Raw genomic sequence first — 20,718 nt, forward strand, 5'->3', positions numbered from 1 at the left:
AGCCTTCAATGGGTTTCCATAATAAGGCTTTGGATTTACCCTGCTTTCTCTGCACCCCCAGGACTGGCTGGGGGAAGTAACCCTGTTCAGGCATACAACTTACTCCGTGAGCGTGGAGAGGAGCTGGGCTACAGCTGTGATGGGCACAGTCGGTGCCAGCCCTGACTGGATGCTCCAGATCCAACGCTGGTGATAGAAGTAGCGGGACAGTGAGGCCAGGGTGGAAGAGGCAGTACGGTTGGCTACCATAGTGAGTGGACCAGACACCGGGGGATGCTCCAGGTTGAGAATGAAGGGAGCACGATAGTCAGAAGGCAGCTTCTCATACCTAGGAGGTGAAGAAGTGCAGCTTGGTGAGGTAGAAAGGACACCCTGCTCAGGGCTGGAGCTGTCTGGATTCACGGCCTGCTTGCTGGGTCTGGGACAGAGCCCTCCAGCAGCAGAACATGGCTAGCCCAGCACAGGATCAGCTCTCCCTTTAGAAACTAGTGACTAAATTTTTTTCTGCACTGTAGTTATTAAGAGCAACAAACTTGCCCAGCCTGCAAGGTCCCTGGCTGCAAGTCACAGCCCTCCCAGGCTATGGCCACCACTGCTAGCAAGCAACACAAACCCATCCCAACAAGCAAAGGCTTCCCAGCACTCCCATCCCACAACTGGCACCATCATCCACAGACCCTTCCTCCCCCTGGCTCCTGGGGCAACAAGGAACAGGTTTACTCTGCAGAAGGCTGTGCTGACCGCCCTGCTCTCTGTTACTACCTGATGAGTAGCTTTTCCAAGGGCTTGTGCAGCACTACGAGGCAGGGCCTATCAGAGAAGGCTGACTGAGCCCCAGCCACAGGTGGAGACTTGGAGGGAGAACTACTGCCAAACATTTTCCTCTTTGCTTTTGGAGTTGCCTCTTTGCTCTGGACCCTGTGGGGAAAGCGGAGCTGCAAGATTCGGTCCCGTAACTCTTCAACTATCTGTCATGGCAGAAGCAAAAGGTAATTATGACCACCTTTGTCTCGAGACATGAGCTATTCAAAATAAACTTCCAGAACAAGAGCATGACAAAAAGGACTAGCACACACCTCGAATATACCAATGAGCAAGAGTTAAAGGTTATTTTACTTGTGAGGCACTAGCAAGACCAAGATCAAAATGCCACAAGGCTCTCATGTTCACATTTTAACAACTAAACAAACATTTTAAAAAAACAAAGAAAGGTTAAAAAAGCCAAAGATGATTTCAAGGCTGCAGAAAGTGCCTTTCATAGCTGATGAAAAACAAATCAGCTGTACACCAGCCCCTCCAAAGGAGCAGTCTAAAGTACCCATCCTCATTCCTCCCCTCCTCCATCTCCTCAACAGCCTACAGTAAATGTGAATAGTACATGTAAGACAGAACCAGACTGTTTCCACAGCTGATGTGTTCCCACACTATCTTGTTCATGTGTCAAACCTCTATGGTAAGAGGCTTCAAGACCAAGATGCTTTCAAAACAACTTCCTAATTACCCTTTTTAGCTTTTAACAACCCTGAATATCCTTCTACCTGCAACAACATCTGATCTCCACAGTGTATCAATTTTTTTTTAAATTTCCATGGTTCACTTCCCTTTCATGACCTTTGCTCAACACCTTTTAATTTCCATTATCACTGTAGGCAAACAGGAGGACAGCAGCTTTCTATCTCTCTCCTCAATACCAGTTATCTCAGTAACTTTCCCCATCATCATTATCCCTTTTCAAAGGAAAGGACTATCCCCAAAGCCAAACGGTAAGCACAGGTCTTTTCTGTATTGCCCCCTCCATGGTCTCATACTGATAATACCGAATTGCCGATGGTGTTTAAGCTCCTAAATCCAACTGCACTATTTTGCAATTATCAACACTGGATTCCAGCCACCCTCATGCTGATTAGGTCTCCACAAAGCCCACAGGTTTTCTTTACCCTTACAACCTAAATAACCAGCTGCAAATTTTCCCAACTCACTACCTGCTGCTTTTCCAGATGAGTTTCTTATCCTTCAACTAGTAAAAAGATTGGGAAAAAACACAGCTTCTGCTGTAATGAGAACAAAGGATTCTCTTAATTCCCTTGCCTTGCTTCCAAGACAGTTTCTATTTATGACACCCATTCCTACTCCAATTTTATAGTTGCCTCCTATATAGAGACTTGTAAAAGGCCTTCTGAAAGTCAGATTGTACCAGGTGCTATCTTTCCCTTAAACATCTGGGAAATTTTAACAGCAAAATGCAAAAAAAAACCCCTCCCTTATAGAAGGCAGGCTGAGTCCCACTGCCATCCTTCACCCTGGATAGCTACTCAGCCCTCTGGCAGGCAAAAAATAGATTGTGTATGATACAATTCATGATCTACAACTCCTGGTGTGATGATCTGGAGCTTGCCCAGAGCTGCAGGGTGCCTGTGTTGCATGTTCCCCATAAGCCAGGTGTTAACTTGCACCTGCCAGAAGGAACTCCTTTGCAAAACCTGTCACTTGGTGTTACTAGCCTACGTGCTAGCTCAGGAACCAGTGCCAACGCCTGGATCCCCTAAAGACATGAAAGGGCAGATCCTCCAGACTGCCAGAGCACTCGGACTTATCTGGATTCATTCTCTCAAAAGAGATGGTCCTCCTCACATTTGTCAGTTTTTCTCCAGACCAATCTAAYGATAAAACTGAGAAAGACAAACTAAAAATTTCTTTTATGAAGGCAAAAGATCAAGGTTTAATTACAAACTTCCTGTTTATAGCAAAACATTCATAAATATTAATAATAGGACATCTTCTTCACATTTACGCTTTTACCTAAGAACACTTAGACTTGCCTCAACCATTAGAGCTTGAGAAACAGTCAATATAGTAATCTCACCTTCTGAATCTGACTGGGGCAGCCCTTTTCTTTTGATGCAAATGGGATTTTAAAAGCCTATCTAGCAGACATGCATCTCTTTAAAGCATTTCCCAGGTATCATGGTTCTTTCCCTCTCTGTACTGCTCGTGCAGGGCACTGTTTGCATTTTAACTCTAACTGCTCTTTGTCCTAATGATACAATATACATACACAGTTCACCACCTACTGAAACAGATAGCTTGGGGAACATGTAGTACATCCATCATAGAGGCTTTTACAGACAACTCAGACAAATATCTGCTCTTCCTGACTGACAATATTGATTGTGCTTTGGTCACAAGGACAGGAAGCCTAGATAATCTTAGAGTCATTTCAAGCCCCACAATTCTATTAAGCAGTGGCAAAGGCATTTGTTTGACCAGCTATTCTATTGATCTTCAAGTCTCTGGGTTTAGATCTTTCATAGACTTAACACAGAAAGCATTGTCCAAACTGCCCCTTTCTGTTACAAAAAATTCCCACCTCTCTCAGCCCCAATAAAGTAGTTAGTTTTTAGAGGATACCTGGCCACAATATTGCCTGTAGACCTACCCACAACTTCCATTTCCAGAGCTACTTGCTCTGCTCCCACCCACAGGTCTACATCCTCTCCCACCCCAGGAAGCGGTCAGTCAGCTCTCACCTTGTTCCTGGCCTGTGCAGGTGTGCCAATGGGGAAGCCCAGCCGGAGAACCATGCAGGGAGCTTTGGAGATGATCCGCACCACATAAAATGAGGAAGGAGTAGGATCCTCAGAGCTAGGGATGAGAGATTAAGCATGGAATGAACTACAGAGACAGATCTAAAACAGAACAGATCTTGCTGCTCTACAGTGTCAGACCAAGCAGAGGCCTGCTCCTCAGAGCTCAACAACCCGCATAACTTGGCAGCAACATAAGAAACCACCAGCTAGCTTCTCTTTCTCTCTGTGATGTGCCTGGTGCACAGCAGCAGCAATTCAGGACACACAGGGTTTAATATCTGCTTGTCCTGCTCTTATCACCTCCACTAGACATCTGCTTTTGGCCCATCACAGCCTACTGGGCTAACTGGATCTTTGGCCTAGCCATATGCCCCATTCCCCACACAGGACTGCCTTAGAGCCACTCACCCATGTATCAGTTTGACGTAGGAGTAGCCTTCCACTAGGACGAAGCTGCTCCAGTCCCGCAGCAAGGAGGTGAGCGCTGAGTGAGAGATACGGCACTGGATGGTGCTGTAGCGGCCATTGYTGCCTGGCGTGTGCAGGTGCTTGGGGACAGGCCTGCAGAGTGTTGCAGCAAGTCATTAAACCCCATCTCCCCAAACTTACAGGGACTTTGCCACATCCATTCCAACTCATCCTCTGTCCGGTACATCAGCCTTCTGCTTCCTCCACAGCAGCCCACATCCAAGCACCTCCCCTGCCTGTGCCTGTCAGTGAGGGTCACACTCATTGCAAGCACAGGGATCTTGCTCCCCAGTTTGCAGAGAGCACAGCCTTGTATGGTTTCCATCTCCCTCCATGAAAAACGCAGCTATTATTCACATAACTCTGCAACTAGGACCAGCCTCCAGAAAAGTAGTGCTTTGGGAAAGACATTTTCCAGCAGCAAACAAAAACCTATGGGATAGCTCCAACAGGAAGGTCCATACTCCCTGCAGTCAGGGAATCCAACCCCAAAAGGGACTTGAAAAATAAATTTATCCTCCTGAGAACAGCCTGCCTCTTGACACTGGTGATTTCCCAACCCACCATCCCTCTCAGATAAACGAGCCTTCACCATCCATCAGGTCCAGCTAGCAGAGCCCTTCCCTTGGCCATAGGCAACTGCAATACTTAAACTAAACTTCCACAACCCTACAGCTGGACTGAATTGGGATACAGTTTCCACAGTGTTTGGCTGGACAAACTGATGCCTTGATTTCCCAAGACTGGCCTACATTGTGTATGGAAGCTCAACCCTACTAGTTACATACGTGTCATGCTCCAAAAGGAGAACAATGCGATGCATGTGCAGCCACCTCTGCCAGAAGTTGGCATCCATGGAAAGGATAGGCTTCCAGTAGGAGGCAAATTGGGAATGGCTCGAGTCAGACCCACTGTGCTGCAGGGACAACACCTGAAAAAGTGAGAGGGTAAGTAGGAAGGCAATGTCCAGGAAGAAACCAGTCCCATATAGAGAAAGTAGGAGTTTCTCTAGCGGGTGAATTGTGTAGGCCTAGAAAGCTAGCTGCATCCCTTTCAGCAAAATAACCAAATTTGTTCACATTGAAACAGCCAGTACAATAAGCAAAAATAAATTAGGTTCCTAAAATGTCAAGTTAATCAGAAAATTAACTACTTAGCATCAAGAAAATTATGGAAAAGATGACATAAGCAATGGTGTACTTTGTGATTGAGAGGAAGATAGATGGCTTGTATTAGCTGAGCAATTAAACATGGAGATAACTCGCCTGAGAGCACATATGTAAATAGCATACCAGTGGCACTGAGCAACTCTAACGTGCTTGTATCGTAACACTGCAATTCCACCAACTATAGTACTGTGGCAGATGCAGAAATAAATGGGTGGCTAGCCATWAGCTGGGATACTCCAGATATACTGTGGGATATATATCCATACACAGTGTAAAATTCACTTTGTAAACTTAAAGGAGTAATAGACTCAAGGGAAAAAAATTAATGGACAGTTTCTGGGAAATGCTTTCTGCCCCTCATTACCCTCCTCTAGTTTTGATATCTGTTAGTCGTTTTCTTCTGCTGATGCTAAGGACGTTGCCAGCAGGGAATAGACAATACGCTAGCACTTTTTGCTCAGTGAGTTTCAGTTAGTCCAATTTCGCAGCGGAAACTGTTAGTTCATATTTTGTTTCGTTTCAGCTATGCCAACAGCAAACCTCTCTCTTACATTTTTCACATGAGTGCTCAGAGGCTATTAAAGAACATCCATTTAGCAGGTCCTGTCACCACCTGATGCTGCTGAGATACACAACCAATGCACAAGGCTGCCAGCAGCAACACCTCACAGGTGAGGTATCCATTAAAAAAGCACGGCAGAAATAAGCGTGTCAGCCTCCCCATCAGTGTCACACATCACATCACAAGAGGAGAAGGCTTCACAGCATGCTTAGGAGACTGATGTGCGGCTTAGAGGAGTAGCTGCAGCAAAAAAATACATAGGGTGATATCTCACAGGGAATACAACATTGGATGGGATATTCACAGAAACTGCATTGCACCTGAACTCTGTTACTGAGCAGTACAAAGAGCAAAAGATGAAGACTGAGAGTTACAGAACACCTTGATTGCCTGCTGGGACTCAGCATGCCCCGGCACAGTACAGAATAGGCAGGAAGGACACCCCATCCCACATGAAAGGGGACATGGATGGGACATACCGGAGTGGTGGAGCCTGGGGGGATGTAGAATAGGGGCACGCCATTCTTGGTGCTCTCAGGAATGGTGAAGTGTTCTGGGACGGTGTCAAAAGACTGCAAGTGAACCAACATCTGATCTGTCTGGTTGATGCTGAAAGACAAGAGGCAGTTAGCCACAAGGGCCTGCACTTTCCCCCTCACTGCCCCAGCCAGCCCAATGCCTACACACACAGCATGCTTCCTACGCACTGGGAGCCCCTCCACAGCAACAGTTTTCTAGGACAAAGCCAGGGTTCAATGCCTGACTGCAAAGAGCATGTTAAAGRGAGTTCAAATTTAACAGCCTAACATGCAAGTTGGATGATCAGAGTTGGGAAAGGAGTGCCAGGAAAGGAATCTGCAGAGTAACAAGGAATAATGGTCACCCTAGCCAGGAAGGGGTATATTCTGCCAGCCCAGCAATCCCAGGAGACACGAGACAGGTAACAGCTGTTCCTCTTAACGTGACCGTGCAGCCCAGCTACTGCCAATGAGCCCCTTGCACTGCCAGCCTTCACAGCAAGGCAGCATTGCAAGAACATCACACTTATATGAGATGGCAGGCTGAGAGTTAGGGTTTGCATCATAGGATCAGGACTCAGGGACAGCAATACCTTATCCATGGGGCAATTTATAGACTAGATCACAGGCCAGTTAAAGTCTTTTCCTTGGCTAGAAGGCAGGCCTGTCACAAACAGTACCTCTTCCTCACAGCACATTCCTTTGGGACCTTGGGTTAGGATGGCCAACTGCATAGCTCATGCCTCAATACGCCAAGAAAGGAATTTCTGTTACATTGGACTATGGGAACTGCTGGGATGGTCTGGCTCACCTTTGCAAGGTGTTCCAGAAGCGCCGGATGACTGTAGTGCGGTACAGACTGGTGATGGGCTTCCTCATGGTGCAACTGATGTCATGCAGGATGTCATAGCTGCCCTCCATTGTCACCTCCACCCATGTGCTGCGCTTCAGTGGGTCCAAGGGCCATGGCGTCACAGCTAAGTACTCTATCCTCATGTTATGCTTCCAAAGCAGCACTAGTTTCACCTCCAGCTGAGACCCACCTGCACGGAAGCAGAGGAATAAGATCAAGTGCCTGTTTTGCATACATCTGAGCTTTATCTCTGACCAGGGGCTCCTGAGTACATTGAGACTGCTTGATCATTGTAAGGAGAACAAAGTAATGCAAGAGCTGTCTGCCCTAGCTGTAAGTCATTCTCTCTCCTCTCCAATAGAGGGAGGCTTTGCTTGCACAGTAGCATTTGGGGAACTTCTTTTAAATGTACATGTAGTATCTGTACTGCAGAAGGCAACTGAAACTTGGAGAAGGTGCTGACATTTGCAAAGGGCTCAGTTCTTCACAGCCTCAGTCTTGCTTCCAAGAAAACTCTGTTGCTTTGTAAACATGAGCAGGACCTTTAAGCTATAAAGTTTTCTTGTGTCTGCTCTGCACAGTTATCTATCCCATTGCAGAAACATGGATATTTGGATATGATGGGCCCAGATCATAAAGAAACTGGAAGATACAGCCCAATACTTGAATTAAACTCCATGTTCTCCCTGTCAGGGGAGCACTTGGTGCAATCTTGAACTTGAAGCATGAAAGCTTCTTACCATGCTTTATCCTCCTCTCCTCTGGTGCTCCTGAAGTTAAGTAGTATCCATTCATTCATCCATTCTTCAAAATGTACATCTTTATCTCTTTCTTTAAACTCACCATTTTGCTTCTAGCAAGGCTAACGGAAACACCTGACTGCAAACCTCACTGAGCCAGAATAGCAGAAAACTGTCACAGTTCTGCTGACTGTGCCTGTATATTTGTACCAAAAACAAGCCAGTGAAACACATGACTTTCTAAAAGAGTGCCATGCTGCTATTTCAACTGCTCAATCAACTATTTTGATGTCTAGCCTGCTCTATAGTTTGCCAGACTTGCAGCATTTGTGAGATGAGTGATTGGATATGCTGGAACGGTCCAAACAGATCATCAGCCTGGGTCCTATGCTTCCTGCAGTGTTGCATTTCCTGCTGTCACAGGCCCATCATGCCATCCCCTTCATAGGCTGACTACACTCTATTTTAGGGCCAATTTGCTTTTTGCTCCCACAGTCCCTATTGGGAGGCTGCCTCAGAGTGTCCCTCCCCCATCAATGTTTAGGAGAAAATTTCCAGAGTACATGCCCAATTAATGTTTATTTGTCCTCTTCCTGAAATTGTTTTTATTCTGATACACTTCATTTCCAGAGAACTGACAAAGAGTGGACACCAGGGGGAGAAATTCTCTCCAAATACAGCTTTCACTCTGCAGGTTAAACCAGGCCCCAGCCATCCGTCCAGGACAGGCTATCYAGTCCCCTTATCAGCCTCGGTCCTTTCTGCACCTCAGGAATTCACTTTTCCTGAACAATGATCAAAGGTCTATGCTATAATTTCAACTGAGGTCTTACTAGGGGTTTATTTAAGGCCACTAATACTTTCCACAATGGGTTCTCTGCATTACTATAAATGCATTTGCCAGGGTTGTGCCGTCTGTTGTTTCCAAATTAAGACTGACTTAGTTTATCAGAGGGACTATATAAGAATTTGTAGATTCGTGTCTTTGCATTTCATACTGTCAAACTGCATCTCATTTCAATTGCTCTAGTGCTCATCCATTGCTTTCTGCACAATATTTTGGTTCCCATAACAAAGCCTCCCTACTTCATCAACAGCAAACGTGATAAGTAAATTCCTACATTTTTTGCCTAGATCATTAATGAAAATATTTCCTACTCCCACCTGCGTTTCCATTAGTCATACTGGCTTTGCTCCTACCATCCAACACAAGCAAAACAAAAAACACAGGCAAAACATTTGCTTAGTTTGAGGCCATACCTAGATTAATCTTTAGCCTGTTCTTACAGCAAAGCAGCCTATTTCTGGCTTCTGACTTTATAGCTAATAAAAGCTTTTGCTGCTTTGATTTCTTTCATGAGGTCCAGCTCAGATTTTTAGAAATTTCACTTTATCTTCCCAAGTCTTGACCTTCAGGACAGCCATTCTCAGTGGCCAGCTTGCGCCCAACCACRTTAGGTAGTGGACTGATTCATGAAGGAGGATAAGGTCCAAAAAATGTCCTCAGGGCTCTCATCTCCTCAGCACACAGCAGTAAAAAATGGTCAACAAGATTTTTTTTGTTTGTTTTGTTACAGACAACAAGCCTCTGACAGCATCCCAGGAAGAAACAGGAGTGGAGGTGAGCTCCATCACACCCAATGGCTTCTCAGACAGAGCTTCTCTCTCTTCCCAATACCTCCCAATTCCCCCCCTTTCACAAGAACTTTTGTATTCCCAACTATGGTAAGCTTTTAGACATCTAAATATTTGAAATCAAATAGTAAGGGGAAGCAGAGAAGTAATAAACACCACACACAACCTCTGGGCACCTCTGAGCACAAAGCTAGCTATTTATTCCGTTCTGCCCTCAGCAAAGTGAAGCAGAACAGTGACAGTGTCAAAGTCCACAACAGCACTCTCCCCTCTTGATTCACAGCCACTTGGCTCCTTAAGTTTTGGCAAAAGCTTCTGGCAATCCGGGTTAATTAGCTGTTCTCTGTTATATACTTCTCTACAGAGAGGCCCAGAGAGCCCTGATTAGCCAAGCATGCTTTTCTTTGCAGAACAGTGCTGAATGTCTAAATGTACTGGCCTTTTATAAACTCTACTTTAAGATATTAGCTCAACCAATTTTTCTGATCACAGCCAGCACTTCCTCAGGGCCATTTAGTCTTTCCAAAGTGTAAGTTACATTATCAGCTACTATTCTGAAGGCTGGCATAGAAATACAAACGCTATTTTTGATAGGTCAGATGTTTCATTTCTAAATTCCTTCAAAAAAAAAAACATTACGAAAACACAAAGAAACTATTTCTGGCTCACGGAGTCCCCGAGCTGCAAACAGCTGGACAGTGCTCAAGGAGAGGGAAAAAGAAAGGAGAAAGTATGTACTGGGGGTAAACATGTATGTTTATCCTATTCTTACTCTTCCCCATGTACCTGCCCTTAGTTACTTGTCACAGATGGTAACTCCAACCCAGTAAAGAACTTCTGTTCTCTGCTCTTGTAAGATCAGAAGCCCAACTCACTCAGTGTCCTATGAGTAAAAGAAGGCAGTAGGACACTTAGGGAAAAGCACAGGAGCACAGTAAATATGCAGTTATATCTCACACACTTTCTTCCATGGTCCAGGAATTTGCTGCTTGAGGATATTCTGAGCCAGAGTTTGTAGCTATATCTTTGAGCAAAAAGGCATTTAATGAACCTTTCCCCCCCAACATCACCAATTTGTCTAATTGCTTTTGGAATGATTCACACTTGCGCTTTCCTCCAGCATTTCTACATGGTACTTCACAATCACCAAAAGCACTTCATTGTTGCCAGATTAAAGAAAAGCTCTTTCTCCACTGTCCTCCAAGCTGTAAGTGAACTGGTCCATAGAAGGATAAAAGGCATAATGATGAACACAGCTTGTACAAGAGTTGACTTGTCAGAATGTTTCATAGACATTGCCAGACAAGGAGAGTGCCATGGACTTAATTTGTCTGGACTTAAGCAAAGTATTTCATGTTGCACCTACAGGAAATCAGTGAAAGCGGTCTGCAGCCATTACTAGAAGAGCTGTCTCAATGGGAAATCTTAGTAGATTCTTACTTTTAATATAACCATCCTGAAACAAGAAATTCAGGGTATTCCTGGAAGATCAGCTTCAGAAACTATCCCATTCAATATGATCATCAGCAACCTTTGGACAAAAACTAAATTTAGATTCATTCAGTTTGCAAAAAGCATCAAGTCAGGAGGAACTGCAATCATAGTGAGTTGAGTACGTAGACCAGAGCAGTAGATTGAGATGAACTTAAGAGCGCTATTATGTGAAAAACTGCACATTTAGAGACTAATTAAAAAAAGAAAAAGTCCAACAAAAAATAAGGACTCATCTGCTAGAAGCAAAGGTGCATGAAAGACGCAGAGATTTTTGAGCTAACAATGTAATGCAACCATGGAGAAAGCTCATGTGACTCCTGGTCTATCAGATGGTATTTTACTTCAGAAGCAGGGAACTATTAGCATTACTGAACAAGGCACTGATAAGACCACATTTACAGCACTCTTATCAACTGTTTTCAAGAAATATGAGCCCAAACTGTGAAAAGCGAACAAWTGGGAAAAAAAAAGTGCTATTAAGATAAATGAAGAGAACAGAAAGCCTGCCCTTATAAAAGGGGACAAAAACATTGGCTTGCTTAACCTGGCAAAAGGAAGGTTGAAAGGAGAAAGACTTTCTTCCTAAATACATTTGTACAGTGCCAGAGAAGGAGGATATAAACTTAATTAAAAATAATAAAGTCAAACACGTCTAATTTGGTCTGAATGAGTTTAGAATGCAAACCAGAGAAAGAACAATGATGTTCTGGGACAATCTTCCAAGCAGAACAGTGGTGCAAGATACTTAAGTAGTTTTAAGGTAGATCCCAGTAAATTCATAGAAAACATCATATGGCAGGTTTGAAATGACCCTGGAGTTATAACACAGACTTTGATTTTCTGATATAAAATCTGTTCTATGTACTAATATTCCCCAAAAGATAGTGAGGACCCTGGATTATCATGTGTTGCACACATTTATACAGTGTTTAATAAATCACATCCCCCAGCATTTCTGCTAGTCATTGCAAAGGTCAGCAATAATTTCTTCCTTTGCCTGCAACTCATAACTGGTATCTGGATTTTCAAATCTCCCCTTCAGTTAAAGCACTAGTCACTATTCACTGGTGGAGAAGTTAAGTTTTACTGTAACCCACTCCCTGGGATACTCAAACCCCTTGACAGCCCTAGCTAGTGGTTAGTTCTCACACTCCAGGTGCCATAACAATCTCCATCAAGTTCTAGAGAACAGGACTACTGGATGTTTTTATGTTCCTCTAGTATTGGTCAAGGTCCTGGGCATTTTCACCTAGTAATGTCCTTGGTTCCCCCAGTTTCCTCCCTTGGAACACTGTAGTTTGGAGATTTTTTATCTTTTGTACTAAAGGGCTCAACTTTGTGTTAAAATTCTGTAGTGTGTTCTGGCATAGGACTAGAAAAGGGATGAAAAAAGGAGAAATGATGAGGAAAGCCCAGAAAAATGCAAAAACCCAAGGTCTGTCCCTTGTTTCCCTGCAATTGTGAGGACTCATTTCCAAGATGCAGAGGATCACAGTTTGTCTGTCTGTCCCCCACCCATGCACATATAGCCACAGAGGATCAGCCCAGCAAGTGCACAACTGTGCGACTGTACTGGGCAGTCCTGTCCCAGGCAGTTGTTGATAGAAAACAACCTTAACCACAGTTTGGGGAAAATGGCTCCTTCTTCCATCACACAGCCACTCTGCTGAGATGGCAGAGTGCTCTGCTCTGCACAGCTGGGAACAGAGTCCTATCCAAGCATCCAGCCCCCATCACAGTCCAGTCACCTTTTGTGATGTTGACCTCACGGATGCTGTAGCCCTCGCGCAGCCGGACTGAGACAATGCTCACGAGGTCAGCATGCACCTCCTTCTCGGTGTGCTTCTTCCTCCTCATAGCCAGAGCGGGGTTGCTGCTTGCAGACACCAGGTGCTCATTGAACAGTCTGTGCTGCGACACTGCAAACCAATAACAGACAGTGAGGTTCATGAGGGAGCATCTCCCCGACTCATCATCCTACAGCAATGGCTCTCCCAAGGGGCTTTACAAAAACTGCCTAACACTTACTGACCTGAAGAACAGTACATCCTTCAGGCACCATTTACACCCACTTGTTGCTGATTCTGTAACACAGCAAACAGGTCTGCTAGCATGGCCAAGAGGCCTGGGAGAAAGACAGGGTGGGGTGCCAGGCCCCGATTCCTATGGGATGGCCTTTGTGACAAGGCATGCAGAGTTTTACATTTAATCTAGACAGACAGGAACTCTACAGCTGTTGTAATAGTCACTGCAAGCTTTTGGGCTTTACTCCTTTCCCTGAAAAACCTTAAGTTCCCAAGTGCTTTCTAAAAGGTGCCAGAAAGTGGAAGCCTTTAGCCTAAACCATTAATACTTCATCTTTTAATGATGCAACATTTCCAACTCCCAAGCTAGCTCTCTTCACACTTTTCTCTGTATGCGGTTTCTGCTGCCAAGTTACAGAAAGCACAGATGGCATCAGAAATTCACCTAAGCATRAAAGAGTGCTTCCACGTTTTACTTGTAACTAGTCTCCCTTGGCATACTCTCAGCCACTAACATACACAAAATAAGAACAATCAAGAGAGGCATTCTGGCTGGTTCTCAAGGGCCTAGTTTTTCAATCCAAATTGCCATTTGCAAGCTTGATCAGGACAAACTCTCCAAAACGTCCTCGTCTGTGAGCTAGCCAGTGCGGAGAAAGGGTTGGAATAGAGACTCTCACCCCTCCACGCTCCAGCATAGCAGCCCTAATTGCAGTTTGCTGAGTGAAGCCCAAAGAAAGGAGAGTGGTGCAGAATGCAACATTAGTTTTCCCCAAATTCCTGAACCCAGGAATCCGAAGGGAAGTCACAGATTAGGCTGCAAGGCCAAGTAGTGCTCACAGCCTTCAGGAGGCATGGAGCTGTGGGGTCCCGTATGCTGACCACTCCTCAGGACCCTCCGTCTCACACAGGCACAAGCACACAACACTGCAGCACTCTTGTTAAACCACACATGTTGCTGCCTTTTCCTCATCTCCATAATACTCACAATGGCCCAGAGGGGACAAGGGGAAATATCAGCATAACCCAGCCTGTGGGGGTCACCCCAAAGAGAGGTGTTGCAAGACATCCATCTGCTGGAAGGAGGACATGCACACTCCTCACCGCAGTAGTATTCTGGATTCAGGGACTCCCCAGTACGCAGAAAGGAGTACAGCAGAAATGCCTTGTGATACACATTCAGATCGAGGCTCAGGGGATCCAGCTCAGGGCACGTGGAGAGGTAAGCACCAAAAGTGGCCATGGCGATGAATTTCATCAGTTCCACATTGGGAACGTGGCCAAAGCTGCAATCATACGAGTAGACACCGCCTACCTAAAAGACAGATAAAGAAGAGACCTGTGCAAATACTGCAACGCTGAGGACATGGGAGAGAACAGGTACAGGCAGAGACCTCAGACAGGGGCAGGAGTCCCCTCTCGACCTTTGGAGGTGAACACTACTGAGAGCAACTCCCCTCCCTCCCTCTGGCAGGCAGTAGCCCCTTCACTCCCTACTAAAGTCAGACATACCTGTACAAAAGAGCAGGCCACAGTGCCACTGCGAAGCTGGTTGAGTAGAGTTTCACAGACAGCCACATCAGGGACACTAGTCACACCATCCGTAATTATTATTATACCTGCAAAGGCAGCAGCATCTTAGAGCATCTTTCACCTCAGCCAGCTGCCACTCTGCCGGTGCACCCACTTGGGCTGTGCAGATAACATTTAGGCATGGCACAAGTAGAAAGCAAAACCCTGTGGCTAGCTCAGACTGACACCAGCAGCTTCCAAGGCATTCTGGAGCTGGCAAACTTCCCGACTCAGTGCAGCAAAGCACTCAGCCTGGGCACAGGTCTGTACACCTTGCCCTGCCCTGAGCAGCAGTTGCAGCTGTGCTTCCTTGCAAACTCCCTAACACTGACACACAGCACTTAGCACAGTGTTGTTCTCCTCCTCGTTCCCACACAGAGTGCAGAGCAAAAGTCGCTGTTGAAATTTCATCCCTAACTGAAGGGTCCATGCACCAGTCCCTATAAAACTCATCTAAGCCTAAGACAGGAGGAATACAATCATCCACAAACAACTGGGCACCCCCAAACCCAGAGGATGAAGCCAACCTGCACTGGAGTTGGAGGGCAGCAACTGCAGTGCCAGGATACCCTGCCGCACCATGCTGACGAGGCCGACGTCGGCAGTGACAACAGACACACTGGGCTTCCTGCCCAATGGCTCCTGTGCGTCACCAGGGCTCTCTTGGCTCAGGGGTGACAAGTCCACCTGGCAAAGAAAAAACATCAGCCAGACTTTAGCCTAGCTCTAGTTTTTATTCTCCCAAACAGCCTTCAGTATAGCAGCCCTATGGTCTTGCAGCCCTAGAGCACTTCAGCAGGCTCCACTTTTAGCCTTAATTTCAAGCCACCCTCAAAGTCCTAGTCATTTGGACCCCTTAAAACAGTAGGATAGAGCTGCCTTGGGGGTAGAGGAATGGGACAACACACTCAGAGCTTTATTATAAGCTTATTTCTCACAGTGGGGAAATACAAGACACTGTGGTCAGTCAAGTTCATTTGCAGAGCTTTAGATAAAGCAGTTCCCAACTAAACAGATGCTGAATACCTCTTTTCCCCTTGTCATTTAGTAGAAGCTGCAGATATTCAGCATCTGCTCAGGTAAAGCTCAGGAATGTTCAAGGGACCGAGGCAACAATGTCTCACTGCAGCAGAGGAGGGTAAGGAGCTTCCAAACAAAGGACAAAGTCTAGTGCCTGTACATTTAACTCTGTGCAAACAGCACTAGTCATGCAATGCTGATATAGGCAAATGCAGGTAGGCTTCTCCTGTGTCTTCTACGAAAAATGTCCCCCAGGCAAAGCATGAAATTTGTATAATTACACGTGTGAGGAACCTGCTGTGTTCATAGGCCCCTCGTGTCCAGAAGGCTCTGGCAGTTTCACCCTGTAATAAGCTATTGCTCCATTTTTACTTCTAATTCAGGGAATGGGTTGGAGACCCTCCCCTGCAAAGCTGGATGATCTGAGCTGGGAAAAAAAAGATTAGAACAAACTACATTTTTGTTCTGCACAAATGGGAAAAGCCCATGGCTGTGAGCAAAAACCTGACTATGATCACTTTAATTTGCTGGATGCCTTAAATTCAGGCACCTGTTGACAATGATACAGTTGATGCAACTTCAAAAGTAAAAAAAGTTTCAGTTCCTGCCTTCCCCTGGGGCCTCCCACCTCCACCCCACAACCTGTGGCAGGATTTGCCAGTCCCTCTGGCCTGGTAGTGCGTCTCTTTCCTCCATTTGCATAGTAGATGTTATAGGGTAGTTGAATATATGAGAACTACTGCAGCAAGCAGGAATGCATACAAAGCACTGCAAAAACACCAGCTGGACACACTGGAAAAGGTATTTCCTTCCTGCAAGCCTCCTTCTGTTCCATGACTGACAGACAGTCTTAATATTCAGAGGTATAAATATTTTTCAGCTAGAAGATGAGATTTATATCACTTCAGATATGCAACTGCCAGAGGTCATCACTAGCCTCTTGCTCATGTGATTTGGARATTTTTTTTTATTGAGCCCAAATTCTACAAGCTAATACTAAAGGACTAAATAACCTCAACCAGGCCAGCAATGCCTGTGACTATAAGAAGAGTGCCCATAGATATCGTTCATTTATGTGAGCACTGCAGTATCACAATCCAATTTTTTCATTCTTTGTTTCCAAGATCAGGGGATGATCTTGATGAGAAATCCACAGAGAGCCTGAATCCCTACAGAGTCTTGCTTTAATTTTCACCCAAAGCTGTATTTTATAGTGCTATCAATAACTTGCTGATACCTATATCCTTGACTAATAAAAACATCTACCACAGATTTCAAGGAGTATTTGAAACTCTGCACGCTGTTTATTCAGCTTCATGGTCAGTTTTTATGGTAACAAGGAAGTATTTTCATTCAAGATTGTAATGAGGGCCAACAGCATATTCACAGCTATTTATAGATTAATGACACTAGCTTAATCACCTCTCCCACCACCTTCTTCAGACAGAAAGCAGTCCCAGAAGGAAAGAATTTCTACAACAAAGGAGTCAGGTTGCTTCACTATATAATAATCTTGGACAAGGGAAATGTTCATGTCAGTCCTTCTCCTAAATGCTTACTGCTTCCGCTTCCTCAGAGTTCATTTGTCGTTACTGGATCCCACAAAGTTCTCTAACAAACTCCTTAGTTGTTCCTTCTTCAGACCTACGTTACTGTTCCTCTCATTGCCAACCCACCACAGAGGGGCCTAAGAGTGCAGATCTCCAGGGAGCCGAAAAACACCAACCACCTCCACCTTCCTCACCTGTGGTTTGGGTTCATACTGCTGCTGGAGCATCTCTGCCACTTTGTTCTCAAAAGCGCATAGTTGTGTGTACACCTGGTGCAGAAAGGTCTCTCGCTTCGTCTCATCCAGCTGACAGCCCTGGAATAGTACCTGGTCCAGGGATACACACAGCAACCATCAAGATAGAGTTTTAGAGTACCAGCCCCCATAACAGTACATGGGAACGCAGTTCTCACTGGGGTGTTCAGGCATATCCCTGACAAAGCACAGGTAAAGCACAGGCCTCTTCTTGCCTGGGGCCAACTGCCTGCATGCAGTGACGTTTCACGGCATCTGCAGCAGATGCCTGCAACACACTCTGGGAATCTCATTCATGGGTAAGAGTTTTCTACTACTTTTTGCCTTCTTCTTGCAGCGGTCAGGAGAAAGCAAAAGTCTGTAACTCTGATCTGATGTTTCTAAGGAAGGCCTGTTTGTTTTAATCTAACTCATCTACAGGCTGATCCAATTATCTTCCAGTAAGTGGCTGGAAAAAGGAACAATTAGTTGAAATAAAGAAAATAAAAAAACGTGACTAGATGTTACGGAAGAGGCTGAGTGATGTGACAGAGGGACACTGTCAACGCAGAAACTCCCCAAGCTGATAGCCTGCACAATGCACAAGCGTCCTGCCTGTCTCTACCCAGACCCAATGCAATGTGCAGACAAAGCATTCAACAGATGGCAGGGATGCTGTTTGTTATCGTGACATTCCCTCAACCTGAGATGGGTACACAGTGACATGGGAAAAATAAACAATTACAATAGACACAGGCTTTCTTGGATGAGTTACACACATACATGCCTTTTCCTCCACAAAAAGAACACATAGCTTTTTCAGTTATGTCCAGAGATGACAGTTACTGGCCTCACACAAGAAACGGGATTTTAGAACAGATCTAAAGAATAAGACAGTACCAACTTTGCAGCGCTCAATTCAGTGTAAATAGGGAAACACTGAGGCAAAGCATGGTGATGTCTGCAGGACAGCTGGGCAAGATGACACACAAGTTATCATTGGCAAATGGGGAAATTCCTGCTACGCTTACTTTCATAGCACCTGAGAACTGACCAAGGTGAGGGCCATGCTCTTCAAGCACCGTACAGACCATTAAAGCTTGCAGCCTGCACAGAAGGCTTGGGCAGAGGTGGACCAGGGAAGGGAGAGGGAGGGAACAGGTCTAGGTTAAACAGGATCATCTGTTTACCACCCATTTTCCATGGTATTAGCAATGGGATGAAACACACCATCAGAAATGGAAAAATGATGCAAAACTGCTATGAGGTGGAGGGGACTGATACAAGAAGGATAAACTTAAAAAATCCCTACTGGCACCATAAACCAGAACCTGCTCTGTCTCAAGTAACCGTGAGATTACTGGGGCTGGGCTGCTCTCTCCCACAAGGAGAAACATACTCATACTGGGACAAAAAGAGAGTAAGGTTTGTAGAAAGAGGTAATTATTTTTGAACAAATCACTGCTACACAGCTGGAGCAAGCAGACAAGCTTTTGGGCACGCTATCTCTTCCTACATGTTTCAAGTTAATTTCCACAGGCCAGAAAAATTATTTAAACAGAAATTTGGGGAAAAAAAAGCATTAGCCATAATATGAGGGAAATATTAATTACAGTCTAACTCTGAGAACATGCCTACAGGCAGCGTTCCCTGCTGGGCCCTGCTGCATGAGAAACCTCTGCTCCCTGCCCCAAAAAGTTGCTCACRTACATGCCTATCGCACTAGGCTGCACGTTTTAATGAAACAAGTCTATGACAATACATTTAACAGAGCGCAGCTAACACATGCCCCCACTTCCCTTTGTGTTCACAGGCAACCGATACAGCAAGCTGCTCATGCGCTGGGACGCACCAAGGGAGAGGCTGAATTTTACCTGATGGGATTGCAGGCCAATGATGGAGGAATACGCCTGGATGGTCACAAAGATCTCTGGCTGATAAATAATGTCCGAACCAGGGATACGAAAGGGTCTTAACAACCCCACTAAGCATCGGGAAAGAGCATGAAACACTTCATCAAAAATTATCTCCCCTGTTGAGTCATCCTACAGAAACAGAGAAAGGAAACTTAGCTGCTTCACCTGCCAGGACTTTCAATCTCATTGACAGTTACCCCACCACACAGACATAAGAACAAACATCCTTCTGTAACAGCAGCTGGACTAAAATGACAGCTCTCAGTAAGCAAAGGCCACACGTGGAGCATCCAGGAGAGACACAGGATCTGCTAGTAAGCTGCCCAACTAGGAGCATTTCATGCCTCACTCCTGGGAAAGCAAGTCCTCTGCAAAAGCTAAGACTGACATAGAGAGGAATAAGCCTTCTCAGCAGAGAGAAACGAGTCCAGCCTTTCAACACAGAGCACACCGAAGAGGCAATTTCTGCACTTACCACAATCCCTGTGGAAGGGCTCAGGTCAAGTTCAATCACAAACCGGTACTGGCGGGCCAGGAAGGTGACCCGTGTTGAGGGCACTAGGAGATAGGGCCTAAGCTGGACAGGCTCATCCGGTTGCCACCCATTAGGCAAGATGCTGAGAACATCCAGTTCATTTTCCGACTTTACCTATGGAAAAGGTTAATGGTAAGTGAGAGAACATCAAGCCAAGCCAAATGTATCAAGGCAAGAATCAGAATAAAGAACAGGGTTAAAATCTTCTGTAGGGCCTGGCTGCTCATGAGTAGCGCAGAGCCCAGAGCCAGCTGGCCACATCAGGATGTGGCAGCACCCAACAGCCCAGGGCACCAACTCACCAGCTCCGGCTCCGGCACAGCCCAGATGACCTGATGGAGTCGGCTGAGGACCCAGGCAAGGCGCACGTTGCGGGAGATGCGATAGTCTTTCTTCATCAGGAGGAAGACATGGCCTGCTTCCTCCACCTGCAGCGTGCAGGAGCACAGCAAGCCCCCAGGTCACCCCAGGGGTCAGCCAGCCCCCCAGAAGAAGGAAGGGGCTGGCACTTGCGGGGGCTGGCCACCGCAGATGCTCCCCAGCACCTCYTCAGCAGGCCTTTGCCAGCATCCCTCATCCGCCCCCACATCCACCCTGGGCCTGCTCAGCCCCTCGCCCTCCCCACACCTGAACCAGTCCCCATGTTCCCTTGCAGACCAGACCAGCCCCATTGCTCCTCTCCACGGCCCTGCCCCCCCAACACCCCTGCTGCCCCCCACAGGTCCCAGCCACCCCCCATCTCAGCCCTGCCCCCCAAAAACCCTGGTCATCCCCCACCTCGGCCCTCCACCCACCAACACCCCTGGTACCCTCCCACACCTCAGCCCTGCCCCCACACCCCA

General features: G+C 46.0%; 1 protein-coding gene across 12 annotated transcripts in view; it reads right to left on the reverse strand.

Moving 5' to 3' along the window:
• SZT2 (SZT2, KICSTOR complex subunit) overlaps window positions 1–20,381 on the reverse strand; it is a 61,410-nt gene extending 41,029 nt beyond the window's left edge. For 7 of the 12 annotated variants that reach the window (XM_026086644.1, XM_026086647.1, XM_026086645.1 and 4 more), the window contains exons 1-15: window positions 20,179–20,369; window positions 19,817–19,990; window positions 19,300–19,470; window positions 17,387–17,518; window positions 15,150–15,309; window positions 14,563–14,669; window positions 14,155–14,365; window positions 12,775–12,945; window positions 7,116–7,347; window positions 6,266–6,395; window positions 4,844–4,986; window positions 3,996–4,148; window positions 3,528–3,642; window positions 763–968; window positions 104–328 (exon numbers count right to left, since the gene is read on the reverse strand). In XM_026086644.1, the coding sequence (XP_025942429.1) occupies window positions 104–328; window positions 763–968; window positions 3,528–3,642; window positions 3,996–4,148; window positions 4,844–4,986; window positions 6,266–6,395; window positions 7,116–7,347; window positions 12,775–12,945; window positions 14,155–14,365; window positions 14,563–14,669; window positions 15,150–15,309; window positions 17,387–17,518; window positions 19,300–19,470; window positions 19,817–19,990; window positions 20,179–20,274 (2,426 nt within the window). In that variant the 5' untranslated portion in view covers window positions 20,275–20,369. Of the gene's footprint in view, window positions 1–103; window positions 329–762; window positions 969–3,527; window positions 3,643–3,995; window positions 4,149–4,843; window positions 4,987–6,265; window positions 6,396–7,115; window positions 7,348–12,774; window positions 12,946–14,038; window positions 14,125–14,154; window positions 14,366–14,562; window positions 14,670–15,149; window positions 15,310–17,386; window positions 17,519–19,299; window positions 19,471–19,816; window positions 19,991–20,178 lie in introns of those variants that run through there. The other 5 variants (XR_003256826.1, XR_003256827.1, XR_003256828.1 and 2 more) reach the window with 4 other exon arrangements.
• Window positions 20,382–20,718: the final 337 nt, after the last annotated feature.

Source organism: Apteryx rowi, unplaced genomic scaffold (assembly GCF_003343035.1).
Source record: "Apteryx rowi isolate R43461 unplaced genomic scaffold, aptRow1 scaffold_7, whole genome shotgun sequence".
Taxonomy (NCBI): domain Eukaryota; kingdom Metazoa; phylum Chordata; class Aves; order Apterygiformes; family Apterygidae; genus Apteryx; species Apteryx rowi.